Source organism: Anguilla rostrata, chromosome 14 (assembly GCF_018555375.3).
Source record: "Anguilla rostrata isolate EN2019 chromosome 14, ASM1855537v3, whole genome shotgun sequence".
NCBI lineage: Eukaryota > Metazoa > Chordata > Actinopteri > Anguilliformes > Anguillidae > Anguilla > Anguilla rostrata.
Window position 1 is genome coordinate 36,724,881 of NC_057946.1, and position 15,460 is coordinate 36,740,340.

General features: G+C 48.2%; 1 protein-coding gene across 1 annotated transcript; it reads right to left on the reverse strand.

Annotated features, from left to right (window-relative positions):
• Positions 1–297: 297 nt before the first annotated feature.
• LOC135238968 (crk-like protein) lies at positions 298–14,502 on the reverse strand. The gene is made up of 3 exons (XM_064307216.1): positions 12,698–14,502; positions 11,035–11,506; positions 298–2,453 (listed from the first exon to the last, which is right to left on the reverse strand). Exons 1-3 carry the CDS (start codon positions 13,006–13,008, stop codon positions 2,319–2,321), a joined length of 918 nt encoding a protein of 305 aa, XP_064163286.1. The 5' UTR covers positions 13,009–14,502; the 3' UTR covers positions 298–2,318.
• Positions 14,503–15,460: the final 958 nt, after the last annotated feature.

The window sequence follows — 15,460 nt, forward strand, 5'->3', positions numbered from 1 at the left end:
AGGTCTAATCTCCACATTCTAGAATTAGCTCATACTGCTCACGTGCAGTGAAACGTCATAAAGCCCTAACCTTGTTCTTCGTTAGTCTACTTATGGCATTTCATTAATCGCGGCTAATTGCGCCCTTCTCCCGGGGAAAGGGAAAAAGTGGCACAGCGGTAAAGTAGTATTATAACATTTTCCATGCTCCAGAATGTGCAGTCGCTGCTTTTCTCTATGATGGTAAGTAAACAGATAAAAATACAATTTAGCGCAATTATATGCTGTCTGGCTGAAAAAGAAGCAAGGATAAGCACGTACAAGAAATCGGACGTAAATTTTATTTACTCACACTGTACAGGTGTCCAACAGGAGTGTTACCCATGTGACGTATGAACACATTTAAATGGTGTAGGAAAATAAAAGGCACAATTTCCGTTTTATAAAGACAAATAGACATTCCATTTGCTTCCCTAAAGAAGAAAATAAGCACTGGTAATACTGTTAATGCCGTTTATTAAAAGGGATATAGTTCCGGGATGTTTTTTTTAACTGAATGATTAGCGTACTTTACTTTTTAAACCACAAAGACTGGGAACTGCTCTATTACTTTATGTAGATGTTAGAATGAAGTCTGTGTATGTCTCAGAATCCCGCTGGCATTGCGAGATTCTACAAATGAATGCTAGTTAACATGCCGGTGATGGGAAATGAAACTAGATCAACAAACTGCTATTAGCAGACCTGAAATGACTAACCAGAATTTTGACCTTGCGCTACAGCAAAAGGTCAGGACGTCGTGTAGGGAGACCACCGTATGCTCGAGGGTTCCCTTTTTTGAGTAGCCTCTCTTCATCGTGACATTCAGACGTCACAATATCACCACTGGGCAAACTAACGATTGAACTGACGACCGACTACAAGAAGGGGTAAAAAACGATCACACCAGGCGACAGATCGGTCGTACGCCGTTTGCCGCTTCACCTCATGAGGAGAAGTGAGGCAGGAGCCAGCTCTGGGAAAAGCAACAGCACGAACGCTCCTTCTCAAAACGCACATCACTCCGCGTGGACACTCCTTTTCTAAACGCACACCACTCCGCGGCTGTTCCGCTACGTTTACAGACCGCAGCAGAGCAGCTATATAACGCAAGAACGGGGAAACGTGCCGAAAATCCGTCGTTTTTAAACCCGTTTATTTCATACTGGGCATGAACACACAATGAAATGCTTTCACCCGCCAGCCTTTCCAACAATCTTAACAGCTGAACACTTGAAAAAGTGGGGGGGAAAAAGGGCTATCATATTGAGACGTTGACTTATGCAAATGTTCCTCTCCGTATAAAAAGGCATCGATGGAGACATTCGGCTCGCCAATACGCCCGCCGACCACGTCCCCGGCGGCTGCTAGCCATGCAAACACCCAAGTGCAGCTACAGTTTCAGCTCAAATGACTTTTATGGCACACAAGGCTACAATCGTCGACCGTTATTACATACAACTTCTTCAAATAAAAACAAACAGGCCTAACACACATAAATAATCGGCGAACGTCGCAGTCTGCTCTCCTGTCTCGCCGGTCTCATCGCAAGCGTAGGTCGGAAGAGTGCTGGAGCTGGCAGTGACGTTAGACGGGGTTGGCCATTCCACACCCATCACAGTTTGTGGCACTTCCGAGAATCAATTTCTTGAAGCCCGTCATTTGCGACCGACAGATCTTCAGAAGTCCACTCACTCCAGTCTATGTGGAGGCCAGGGCCATTCACTGTGTTTCCGTGTTTAAGGTAGAAAAGCGAATGATTCGTTTGGGAATTCGCAGACTGGTTCCCGTCTTCCCGAGTCTGTTCTCTCGGTCTGCGTTCCTCCCCGACTTTCCCCCCCTCTTCATGAACCCCTTCCGCTCCATGGCAAACAGCCTGGTTCGCACATTTGGCTCGCGAACAATTAAAGCGTCTTCAAAAGGCCAACGGCAAACGGGGGAAAAAAGGAATTGAAAGCACGGGACATCACATGGGAATAGCAACGCGCATTTCCCCTCGGCACAGTGACAGACGAGCAACGGCAAGCCACAAAGAAAAGAAAAAAAGGTGGCTGGGCAGAAACAGACAAAAAAAAAACGAAACACGGACACTCCTGTTAACAAGCGAGGCGTCGACAATCCGTTTGAATGTGGAGCTGGATCTTTGGCAGGCCAGGCACGCGTGAGCGAGCGCCGCGGGTGGAGAGGCTAGCGCGCGGCTCAGCTGGGCCAGCTAGCCGAAGCGGGTGCGGGCGTGAGCAAGTCGTTGCCAATGGCGACCGAGCCTGGGGGCGGGGCGGGGCGGAGGCTTGCCGTCGGCCTCATTCGCTCTCGTCCGGGTTCAGGGGGTCTATTATTTTGACGTGGGTGAAGGGGAAGAGCCCTCTCCGCCCGTTCACCTCCCCCTCCCACTGACCACTGATGTTCATTCTGGTCACTTTCACCATGTCGCCCACCTGAGAGAGAGAGAGAGAGAGAGAGAGGAGGCAGAGAGACAGGCAGAGAGAGAGAGAGAGAGAGACAAAGAATGAGTCATAAAATTAGGCACAACCTGTGAGGCACCATCTCCATTATTTAATCTGTATTGTTAGTAGTTTATGTTCATATGACTTTCCTTATTAGTGTTTGGATTTCAACTTGTATGTTGTCCATAGTTTTGGGTTTTTAAAATGATAAATTTATTCATTCTATTCTACTGTACTAATTACGTGTCTTGTGAGTCACTGTTAATTGTTCCATTGTGAATTCCTTTAGCAATATTGCCACAGCCATACCAATAAAGCATTACTGAATTTAACTGAAATGGGGGGGGGGGGGGTTAGTATGACCCCTACTTTCAGGCCTTCAGTCACGTCCACTTCCAGTCACTCAAAGCACATACCGTCTGACTTACATACTCTAAATAAATGCTAATGCTAACTGTAGAGTCAGATCATATACTCTATACACAACTACTCTATAAGTATCATCAGACAGACTCAGCCCTGCTCAGCTATGTCTTGATGAAAAACGGTCAATGAGGAAGTTACCCAGCTGAAACTCAGGGATACGCTATAGCTCCCATACACAGATCTCCCAAATCTGCCGACATTTTCATGCAATGTTTGTTCACGACCCAAGTCCTGACTTGTGTGAACACAGCTACTGGCAGTCAGCAAGCCGCGTTTCACCTTCACATTCTGACTCACACTATGCGTTCGCTTCATATACGAAGAAGCGTGCAATTAGTCATGTTTCCGCTAAGAGTACTATGTTAAGAATTGGCCTTGCACTGTGGTGTACCTGTGGTGTACCTATGGTTGCTTCATTTCTGAATTAGTTGCATGCCACAGTGTTTATGTGGCACATATAACCAGTGTTCATTATTATCCACAGCACCATGCAAGCACCTGCATTTCATATGGATTTAACTCAACTACCATTTTAAATGGAAAAGACTTCCAAAATTCACCCGTTTAAACATCTTCATTCTGTACAATTTTAACTTCCAAATAGTTAGGCCTATGATAAAAATGTGTAGCACGATCTAAACCAGTGGTAACCAGCCATGTTGCTGGAGATCTACCGTCCTGTAGGTTTTCATTTCCACCCTAAAGAGGCACACCAGACTCTACTAATTTGCGGCTCAATACAGATCTTTAGCTGTTGAATGAGGTGCGCTTTGTTAGGGTTGGAGTGAAAACCTACAGGACAGTAGATCTCTAGCTGTTGAATGAGGTGTGCCTTGTTAGGGTTGGAGTGAAAACATACAGGATGGTAGATCTCCAGGAACAGGGTTGGTTACCACTGATCTAGACGTTTTGTTGCCCTACTTGTTGAGCGAACCAGAACTATGTACAGCAGGAGCCAGCCTTGGTTGTAAACGGAGTACCAGTCTCTGTAGGATCACTCCTGGGTATGACACAGACCCATTCAGCTGGTAAAATCCACACCGTAGCTTTAGCTAACTCTTCTAGGGAAGTGCAGTTCAGTCTCTCAGCAGGAAACAGGAACAGGAAACTCAGCAGGACAGGAAAGAGCAGGCTCTCCACGAATACAGCTCATCCTCCGGAAGCGCCGCTGAGGTTATGCGACCCCGGCGGGGGTTTGCGCCTGCGTCGCGCTAACAGCGCTGGTGCGCGTCCCACCGTTCTCGCCGGCCTGGCGCGTCGCTGCCTAATCCTCCCCACTCCGTTCTCACCGGCCTGGCGCGTCGCTGCCTAATCCTCCCCACTCCGTTCTCACCGGCCTGGCGCGTCGCTGCCTAATCCTCCCCACGCCGTTCTCAATTAAACCAGTTATCCAATTGGCAAATGAGTCAACCCGATTGTTCAAATCCGACCGGCGTTCGCGAGCAAAAACTATTCCTTTTACAAGGCGTGCTACAACGGCTGGGTCAGCACCTTCTGGGGACTGAACAGTTATAGCGTGCACATGAGCATGCCGGAATGTAGAAGACGATGACGGACTTTACCGTGGTCAGTACCGACCGTACTGCCGGACCCATGTAGTGGTCATCTACCAGGCCGAAAGACAGATTACGGTCATATTGAATGTAGGACATTGCTCTATAGGAGTGACCTGATATAAAGTTCAATGCACTATATCATAATTCATGAATCCTATGAAAGGTTTTATTCACAAACTAACATTCTGCTTACTTTCTTGCGATCGTGCCTTCTAAAGCTGTGGAGATACTTGCTGCGGGAACTACCTTCGGCTACTTCTGTGTGCAAGTTCGTACGAACTAAAAGACGTAAAAAGACGCGTTTGTGGAGAAAACCCTGCGTTGACAGTCTGCCCATCCCTCCTGGCTGAACTAGCCGAGATGTTCACACGCTGCAGAGATTGCCTGCGATTGGTCTAAAGTATCACATGGGTGGCTGCGTCCCATCCGATTGGGTGGACAATCGTACCGCCTTCTCTTTCTCTGCAGCGATAAGAAAGCGGCCACCTGTCCGAGCTTCCGCTCCTTTACCGCAGCTGCTGTTGTTTTCAGCGTCAAACTTCGCCGCTTCCTCATTTCCCGTGGTTATCACGACCGCAGGATCTGAATCGGCGCCACCCACTGGCCGAGAACGATCACTGAACTGACACTTCAGCCAGGTTTCCCTTCTCATCAGGTACACTCCCCTCCCACCATAAGCAGACCGGCTGTGCATTCATTCACACATTCTGGAGTAGAACAGGAGACACTCCCAAACTCCTGGCTCGTGAGTCACTCTTCTCTGGTACATACTGCAATACGCTGAAACAAGTCATTGACAGCCACGTCTATGTCCTAATAAAGATTACGAATCCATGAGATCTTCGCTCGTCTAGCCAATGGTGTTGCCGATGCGTCTCTGAACATTTCTTGAATCATACGCTCGGGGGAGGGGAAAAAAAAAGAAAAGAAAAAAAGAGAACAACAATTTTCACAACCGCCGTACCGTTTCACCATCTTACGCCAGAGGCCCGGCCGCGGCGCCATGACGACACAGTCCATGCCCATTTAGCAACACAGAGTCTGGCCCTAGTCTCAGGGCTGGATACTGTATGCCCCTGTAACAGGTCTGTGGATTTACACACTGTATGTACATGTAGCATGTGTGTGAACTGAAATACTGTATGTGTGTGTAACAGGTCTGTGGATTTAAATACTGTATGTCTGTGTAACAGGTCTGTGGATTTACACACTGTATGTGTGTGTAACAGGTCTGTGGATTTAAACACTGTATGTGTGTGTAACAGGTGTGTGGATTTACACACTATGTCTGTAACCCCCCCATGCACAGCCCCACACGGACAGCATGCATTTTAAAAGAAGGAGAGCACACTGGATTGAGAGTTTAGAACTCTAATCTCAAATCCAAATGGAGTTGCACATGCTGAATTCGGAGTTCCCAGTTCCCTGGTGATGCGGCACCTTTCAAAACTCAGACTGCCCACACTAAACTCTGTAAAATCGCGGTTTCTGGGGTCTGAGTAAAAAGGAGATCAAAGGGACCGTGTGAATGATATCCAGTCAGGAATCAAAGGGCCAAAGGCCTTAAACCGCCCCCCTGTCTCCACCCCTGTATCAGGCTGACTGGAACATAAAACTCAGAGCACCCAGCTTCCCTTAAAACACCCGATCTGCCCTCCGTATGCGGTGCAGCCACCAAACTGAGAAATGAAATATTGAGCGTAGGGCGCTGCAGTTTGCGGCCCAGGCCAGGTTTCTCGCTCAGCGAGCTGCTTTGTTTGAATTTGTTTCCAAGGAGGGCGGCGTTCCCGTTTCGGGCGCTGGATTAAAAGCGAAGCGAAGATCACAGGAGTTTCAGAAGCAAATGAACGCGGCGAGGGGGGGGAAACATTCAAATGCTCTGCCTCCCGGCCTGTTCGGCAGAACGCGCCGTGCCGCTGGAAATTAGCATCCGCTACTCAGAGGCGTGCCCACAGAATCAGCCAGAGAGCATTCACAGCCACGGCTTCTGGATTCTAACGGTCCGAACCCATCGCACGCTTCTTGAAAACGTCCCCCGGTTTCTTCGAGAGAAACTCCCTCTTAAAACCTCCGGTTCTGTCATGTTGCCTCTCCCCTGTCGTTGGCAGGTCGAACGGAAAGCGGCGTGTTCAGACCCGCCGTTACCCATAATGCCCGTGGTGCTCAGCAAGGCAAATGGGCGAAAACAGGTTGCGCTAAATTAGAACCGGAGGCTACAGAATGCAAACTACGCTGGGAAAAAAAGTCACTTTAAACCATGGGGTAGAGGGGGAAGGGAAGAGCTGGCATGTTCCTGCAGAGCTGAACAGAGGCACCGAATGACAGGAACATCATGGCATGCTGCAGTCCGGTCAGAATGATCAGAATCACTCAGAGTGCCTTTACTGCACCACCTGACCAGCGTCATAAGGCGCGATGCTTAGCCTGAGGACGAGCCCACAGAACTGCGGTTAGGAGCAGCGGCTTCCACACCTGCACCGACCGGCTTGCACACCAACCAGCGATTCACACGGGGCTATGAAAGTATTCACAATAACAAAAAAAACAGCAACAGACCCGAACGTTCATTCTTCCACCTCTCCTCCCCTACACCTGCTCTCCACCCCTCCTCTGCTACACCTCCCCTCCACCTGCTCTCTACCTCTCCTCCCCTTCCACCTCTCCTCCCCTACACCTGCTCTCCACCCCTCCTCTGCTACACCTCCCCTCCACCTGCTCTCCGCCTCTCCTCCCCTACACCTGCCCTCCACCTGCACTCCACCTCTCCTCCCCAAGAACTCCCCTCCACCTGCACTCCACCCCTCCTGCCCTACACCTGCCCGCCACCTGCAGTCCACCACTGCTCCACCTACACCCCGCCCACACCCCTGTATGTATTACTCAGACCAACATTCCCCCACCCACAGCCCTGTATGTAAAAGTCAGTCTAGCATGTCCCCACCCACACCCCTGTTTGTAAAAATCAGACCAGCATGACCCCACCCACACCCCCGTTTGTAAAAGTCAGTCTAGCATGTCCCCACCCACACCCCTGTTTGTAAAAATCAGACCAGCATGACCCCACCCACACCCCCGTTTGTAAAAGTCAGTCTAGCATGTCCCCACCCACACCCCTGTTTGTAAATGCAAGATCAGAAAACCTCCTGTGGGTGAAATTGTGCAGATGAACCCATCCGCTACAGAAGCGGGCCAGTTTGGTTCTGCCATTTCTGGCCCATTGATTTCCAGGCCTTTTTCCTACGCCACTAAATCCTGTCCACTTTGAAGTTTCTCTGCAGAAAATCGACACCAGACTGAGTCTATACTACTTGCGAAACACACACACTCATTCCAAACCCACAGTGTTGATGCTGCATGCTACTTTCTCTTGATGGTAAATTCACAGTTCCAATGCACCACTTACACCGCTGAGAAGTGTGCAGCTGCTGACTCAAATTTGAAAGCAGGTGAACAGTTTGTTGATTGATTTATGAATAGTGGTTTGAACCAGTCCAGTTCTGACCAAAAACAGGTTAGAAACAGGAGAGTGCTAGTCTTATGATACACTCCTGGACTGGCTCAAAACGCCAAGCCCAGCACTAGAAATGAAAACGTTCTGTTGTGAGAGGATGTTTCCAGTTACTGTGTGAGGCAATGCCTAAAGAGGACCCTCCTCAATTCAGAGCCTCTCTCTCCCAGAGCATTCTGGGCATTCAGACTGGAGCTTAGGACAGCACGGTAACCCACTACCACTGCCATCAGTGCAGTATTCACACTACAACTCCCATCAGTGCAGTATTCACACTACAACTCCCATCAGTGCAGTATTCACACTACAACTCCCATCAGTGCAGTATTCAGTCTTGACCTCACTACAGCACAGTAACCCACTACAACACCCATCAGTGCTGTATTCACACTACAGCTGCCATCAGTGCAGTATTCAGACTTGATCTCAGTATAGCACAGTAACCCACTACAGCTCCCATCAGTGCAGTATTCAGACTTGAGCTCAGTATAGCACAGTAACCCATTACAGCTCCCATCACTGCAGTATTCAGACTGGAGCTCAGTATAGCACAGTAACCCACTACAACTCCCATCAGTGCAGTATTCACACTACATCTCCTATCAGTGCAGTATTCAGACTGGAGCTCAGTATAGCACAGTGACCCACTACAACTCCCATCAGTGCAGTATTCACAATACAACTCCCATCAGTGCAGTATTCAGACTGGAGCTCAGTATAGCACAGTAACCCACTACAGCTCCCATCAGTGCAGCATTCACACTACAACTCCCATCCAAGTGCAATATTCACACTATAACTCCCATCAGTGCAGTATTCACACTACAACTCCCATCAGTGTAGTATTCAGACTGGAGCTCAGTATAGCACAGTAACCCATTACAACTCCCCTCAGTGCAGTATCCACACTACAACTCCCATCAGTGCAGAATTCAGACTGGAGCTCAGTACAGCACAGTAACCCATTACAACTCCCCTCAGTGCAGTATTCACACTACAACTCCCATCAGTGCAGAATTCAGACTGGAGCTCAGTACAGCACAGTAACCCAATACAACTCCCATCAGTGCAGTATTCAGACTGGAGCTCATTATAGCACAGTAACCCACTACAGCTCCCATCAGTGCAGCATTCACACTACAACTCCCATCCAAGTGCAGTATTCACACTACAACTCCCATCAGTGAAGTATTCAGACTGGAGCTCAGTACAGCACAGTAACCCACTACAACTCCCATCAGTGCAGAATTCACACTGGAGCTCAGTATAGCACAGTAACCCACTACAGCTCCCATCAGTGCAGTATTCAGACTTGAGCTCAGTATAGCACAGTAACCCACTACAACTCCCATCAGTGCAGTATTCACACTGGAGCTCAGTACAGCACAGTAACCCACTACAGCTCCCATCAGTGCAGTATTCACACTACAACTCCCATCAGTGCAGTATTCACACTACAACTCCCATCAGTGCAGTATTCAGACTGAAGCTCAGTATAGCACAGTAACCCACTACAGCTCCCATCAGTGCAGTATTCAGACTGGAGCTCAGTATAGCACAGTAACCCATTACAACTCCCCTCAGTGCAGTATTCACACTACAACTCCCATCAGTGCAGAATTCAGACTGGAGCTCAGTACAGCACAGTAACCCAATACAACTCCCATCAGTGCAGTATTCAGACTGGAGCTCATTATAGCACAGTAACCCACTACAGCTCCCATCAGTGCAGCATTCACACTACAACTCCCATCCAAGTGCAGTATTCACACTACAACTCCCATCAGTGCAGAATTCACACTGGAGCTCAGTATAGCACAGTAACCCACTACAGCTCCCATCAGTGCAGTATTCAGACTTGAGCTCAGTATAGCACAGTAACCCACTACAACTCCCATCAGTGCAGTATTCACACTGGAGCTCAGTACAGCACAGTAACCCACTACAGCTCCCATCAGTGCAGTATTCACACTACAACTCCCATCAGTGCAGTATTCACACTACAACTCCCATCAGTGCAGTATTCAGACTGAAGCTCAGTATAGCACAGTAACCCACTACAGCTCCCATCAGTGCAGTATTCAGACTGGAGCTCAGTATAGCACAGTAACCCACTACAACTCCCATCAGTGCAGTATTCACACTACAACTCCCATCAGTGCAGTATTCAGATTGGAGCTCAGTATAGCACAGTAAGCCACTACAACTCCCATCAGTGCAGTATTCACACTACAACTCCCATCAGTGCAGTATTCAGACTGGAGCTCAGTATAGCACAGTAACCCACTACAGCTCCCATCAGTGCAGTATTCAGACTGGAGCTCAGTATAGCACAGGAACCCACTACAGCTCCCATCAGTGCAGTATTCACACTACAACTCCCATCAGTGAAGTATTCACACAACATCTCCGCTGCCTATGCCAACTATCTGGCTGGCCACTCATTTACCTAAAACAGACAACCTGACCTGAAAATAGATTAATTTTAAAAGGTTAAATGAATTTATCTACTGATTACATACGAGACTCCCATCCTGGAAAAACCCAACCCAAGTGAAGACACCACTTTGTTTTGTTTTTTGGTCACCAGGGCTGCTACACCCAATAAGTGTAGTACCGAAACACAGCTACATCAGTGGTGGGCCAGAGTCGTAGGCGCAGGACATGAAAAGTAAGACCTGCAGACAACCGCAGCTCAGTACAAGCACATTTTAAAAATCCTTCCAACAGTGGAGAGATGAATATAGTGATAGTGAATTAGGGCTTATAGTTTCCCTTTCATTTACTTCCTGTAGTCCACACAATCACCTGTCTTGTGGCAAGATAAGCCACCCTGAGACCCTGCGACTCTTCTGAATCACCCTGAGACCCTGCGACTCTTCTGAATCACCCTGAGACCCTGCGACTCTTCTGAATCACCCTGAGACCCTGCGACTCTTCTGAATCACCCTGAGACCCTGCGACCCTTCTGAATCGGTGTTGGGGGAATCTGACCCACACAAGGGACTGGCGGAGTGTGGCGCTCACGTGGCGGTTGGCAGAGTTGGTGGGGGGGGGGGGGTGTGGGGGGAGGGGGTCGTACCTCGAGCGCCAGCGCGGTCTTGTCATAGGCGCAGGGCACGCGTCTCTGGACGGCCCGGGCCATGACGGGTCCGTTCTGCGTGGAGGGCAGGGTGTTGACCACGGCACCGGGCGGGGCGGGCGCGCCGGGGGGCAGCGGGGACGGGGTCTGGGGCTGGGCGTAGGCGTGGGCCGGCTCGGGGATGCCGTAGCTGTTGGAGTTGCGGCTCCCGGGGTACTGCTGCCCCGGGTGGGGCGAGGGTCGGGTCAGCTTCTCCACGTAGGGCACCGGGATCATGCCCACCCGGCCCTCCTTGTTCTTGGCGCTCCACCACTGCTCCTCCGGCTTCTCCAGGATGGCCAGGATCTCGCCCTTCTTGAAGGGCAGGTCCTCGGTGTCGCTGCCCGTGAAGTCGTACAGGGTCCGCACGTACTCCAGGTTGTCGTCCATGGGGCCCAGCATCTGGCTGGGGATGCTCCCTTGGCTGGGGTACCTGGAGGCCGGAGGAGACATTAGCAGGTGGGAGACTGGAGCTTGGTACAGCGCTTATCGTGTTATGTTAGGTTGTGTTATGTAATGCTATGCTACGTGTGCAGTGGGAGCCTTAAGAAGAAAGCGATTTGCCACGTTCCCAAACACCACACAACATGAGGCCAAAATGAGAGTGGAAAATAGCCAGAAGAGCTACTAACCCACCACCAACTCACAAAGAGCCTTGACTTTTTTTTTTTTTTTTTTTTTTAAGAGAACCATTAATGACGCTTAATTTGCACCAAAACAAAATCATTAACACGCCAGACTCCATTCATCAGTACAAGTCATTTCCCGAGTCTGCAAATTCCTGTAGTAATTAATCTTCGGTTGAGAGATCTTATATCTGCGTTATCACCACGTTCGCCGCTATAGCAGGCTGTGGACTAAAGTAATTATTGCGTGTGCTACCGTGAGCAATAAATACAATCCCCGTTAGTCCTTAGCCAAGGACGAGGAACGCGGACCAGAGAGAAGCGCGCCTGGCACGTCTAGATTTCATTACCGATAACAGCTTTTCATGTAAAGGAGCTCATGCCTTCCGTGTACATTTTTACATTCAAAAGTGCGAGTGGCATATGTTAATTGAATTTGATCACGTATGCTTTAGGGACAGTAAAGCCATCCCACGCTGAATCAATCTTTATTACGGATTAACGCGCTTCCACATTCAATGACCCCTTTATATTGTTGGCTGGACCGCAACAGCGGGGCCAGCCCTATAAACGCTAATGTCTGTGACTGAGTGACCGACTGATGAAGTTACACCATTGGTCGCCCGGTTCGGTCCAGCCATATACTAGGTTTTGACCTTGCCTTGTTAATCTAGTGGTCAGCACAACCGCTTTTAAAACAATATCTTAGCTTAACCTTTTAATTTTATGAAGTGACCACACGCAAAGTTTATATCAGTCTACTTGCATTTCTGAATGGAAAGGGGGAAGTCGGGGATTAGCCTACAATACAGGAACTAAAGCGAGTTGACGCATAAACGAATAAAGCAATAACACCACATTCACAGCCCAGAAGTGAACATTTTTCACAAGATGAGCAGCTCAGAGACAGAGTAAGCTACAACACGGAAATACCGTACGTGCAGTTGCTTAAAATGGGGAAAATTCCATGGAAAAGGGTGCTCGGTGTCGGTTCTTACCTGGGGGCTGGCTCAATAAGGGTGGTGGTGTCCAGGTAGTGGATTTTGTAGAATTCCAAAAGTGCTGGAAGATGCTCGAACTCTTGATCGCCAATTTTAAACTTCTTGCTGGGCAGGGAGTTGATGATATAATGGGACACTTTTGAATTTTCCGACACCGACAGCACATAGTCGCCGGGACAGGTCGAGGAATCCCGGACGAGAAACATGCCATGCCTTTGCCCCTGCAATCGGTTCTGTGCCTCTTGTCGCGAAACCGGACCGAAATACCAACAGGACCGGTCCGAAGAATCAAACCGCGCCGAACACATGGTGACGCCGAATAAATTAACTAACTACGCGCAACAACAAAATATTCGCAGATATATTTACAAATAATACATTAAGTAGCAACTCGAGGATGTAACAGGTATGTGTTTCGGTTAGGTTCTTTATTTAGTTTAAATGTCGAGCCAATCTAACCGACGGGGCCGAGTGGGCGCTCACCCCAAAACCCTTCAAACTGATTTATAACCAAAGGCGTCAAGTCAGTGTAATGTTAGCATTCGCTGTAACCTGACGTCTCAGGGGCAAGCTCCAGCTAGCTTCGGCCAACTTTCAAGCATTATGCAGCTTCATGTGCAAAGACAAAACGTTGCTTTTCAAAAAAAAAAAAAAAACTACAGTTAATCAGAAAGAAGCATCTGCGAGGCACACAATTGCTAATGCAGGTTCCCCTTTTAGTTCTCTCTTCCGAAAAAAAGTAACCGTGTCGGTTGCAAGCTCATGAAACATATCTCCAGACACTGTCAGTCCAAGACAGAAATAGGTTACTTCAATGAGCCGATTTCCATATCGCTACAATGCAGCATCCGTGGTCGCACGCAGTGCAGCCTTTCTTGGTGTTCCTCCGATTGTAACAATTAAAGATTAGGCAAACCGAAACGTATTTTCAAGCCAATCTTGACTCCCGAAAGACTTTAGTAGCACTAACAAAAATGGCGGCCTTCAACACGTCTCCACACACAAAAAAATGAATTCAGCAATAATTCGCCGTCACCTTTCGCGTAGATCTTAAAGCACCGAGCCCTTTTAACAACGTTGCAGCTCTGCGAGCGTATTACACGTAAGGTCCCGGGAAACCAGAACTGTTCTCTTTTTATTTCCGTTTGCGCCGTGTTGATATTCGGCTGCGCTGCCCTGACCCGCAGTCACAATCTGAGAAATGGCGGAGCGAGGGCGGGTCCGCGCGCTCCCAGCCTCGCAGCACGTCAATGACGCCTCGAGCGGCTGTTGCACAAACGGCGTGAATAGGCCACTTCTGAATTTGAGTTCAGCGTTCGAATGCGCCAAAAAATCCTCAGCGGAAAAGATCGCGCAAAGGATGTAAATTAAGCAATTTAACAGCGATGTGAACCAAATCTGAAAATTCGCATGTAGCCTAAGCAGTATTCGACATAGGCTATGTAATAATTTCCTATTGCAGTGAAGGCCTCTGCTTTTCGTAACAGGATGTGCTGAAAGTCTGTAAGATTCCCAGGCAAGTCATACTACGCTTTTAATTAATTGAAATTATTTTTTAAACTTGGTTTTGATATTTATGCTTGTTATTACCAGTTGCTTTCAAATACAGTGAATGGGACCGTCGGATATTTAATAAAATAGCCTGCGATTGTTCTCAGAACTCTAAACAAAATCATTTTCAGTTTTCACTTTCTGGGGGAAGAGCAGCCTAAACAGAAATGAATGGGAGAACGTCACACACCAAATAAACCGACGATAAATAGGCGGTCTTAAAATTCCTGATTCGTTTTACCATGTCCTTCCCCTGCGGGTTTAATTTTCTCACAGAACCACCCACAGTGTATTATAACTGCATACGATTTAATTCCCCGGAAGTGGTGACTGGCCAGTTGACACTCCTCTATGCTACTGAAGTTAAGCATCCGTCGCCCCCGTGTTGTTCCTCCTCTGGAGCCGCTTGACACTGCGAGCTCGGTCTCCTGAAATCGCTATACGCATTTTAATGGGTCGAATGTGGATGCGGGTGCATGCCGGAGGACACCACGAGACCGGCGCGCAAATGTCTTATGACGGTGAACGCCATAGGACGTTTCTGAAATTCAGCGATGGCCAAATGTCCAGAAGTAATGAAAATGAAATGAAACAATTAGGGGTGGGGGTGATCTTGCCTCCCCCCATCCCGCTGTGGTAAAAGATAGCTTTGCGTTGTCAGACCGGATGGAGCAGCCGGATGCCTGCTTGGTTGCAGCAAGCGCTGTTTGGGACAAACGTAAACGGATTTGCACCCGCTGATTTCTAAATAGCCAGCATCTGCCAATTCCCACACACTCGGCCCAGCGCACTGGCGCAGCAAATCAGTTGGAGACAGTAAACTGAAAAAAACTGCAGTTCTTTTATTACTTCAGCTTTTTGATTGCCAGAATATTTGTTATGAAATTACGCGCGTGCACGCGATAGCGCATACCCGCACACAAACTTACAACGTAACAGTTTTTCAGACAGCACAGCTTTTTAAATTAATATAGAAATTATTCATTTCTAGCAAAGGCAGCAGCAGAACAGGGTGTGATGATGACATGAGAATTTTGTTTTTGTTTTTTATACATATGATGAACAGACTTTTTGGTGGGTATGAAAACTTAGCATAACTTCAAGCAAGGACTTAAAATATCCGATTTACATTTTTCTTAAAATAATGACATGGATGAGTGACAGTGTGCAATAGTGAAGTAGGTCAGAACGACCTACATTAGACATCCC

Coding starts and splice junctions, on each gene's coding strand:
- LOC135238968 (XM_064307216.1), bottom strand. CDS start 13,008: ATGTGTTCGGCGCGGTTTGATTCTTCGGACCGGTCCTGTTGGTATTTC. Junction 11,507..12,697: donor CTTATTGAGCCAGCCCCCAG/GTAAGAACCGAC, acceptor TCCGGCCTCCAG/GTACCCCAGCCAAGGGAGCA. Junction 2,454..11,034: donor AGACCGCGCTGGCGCTCGAG/GTACGACCCCCT, acceptor TCTCTCTCTCAG/GTGGGCGACATGGTGAAAGT.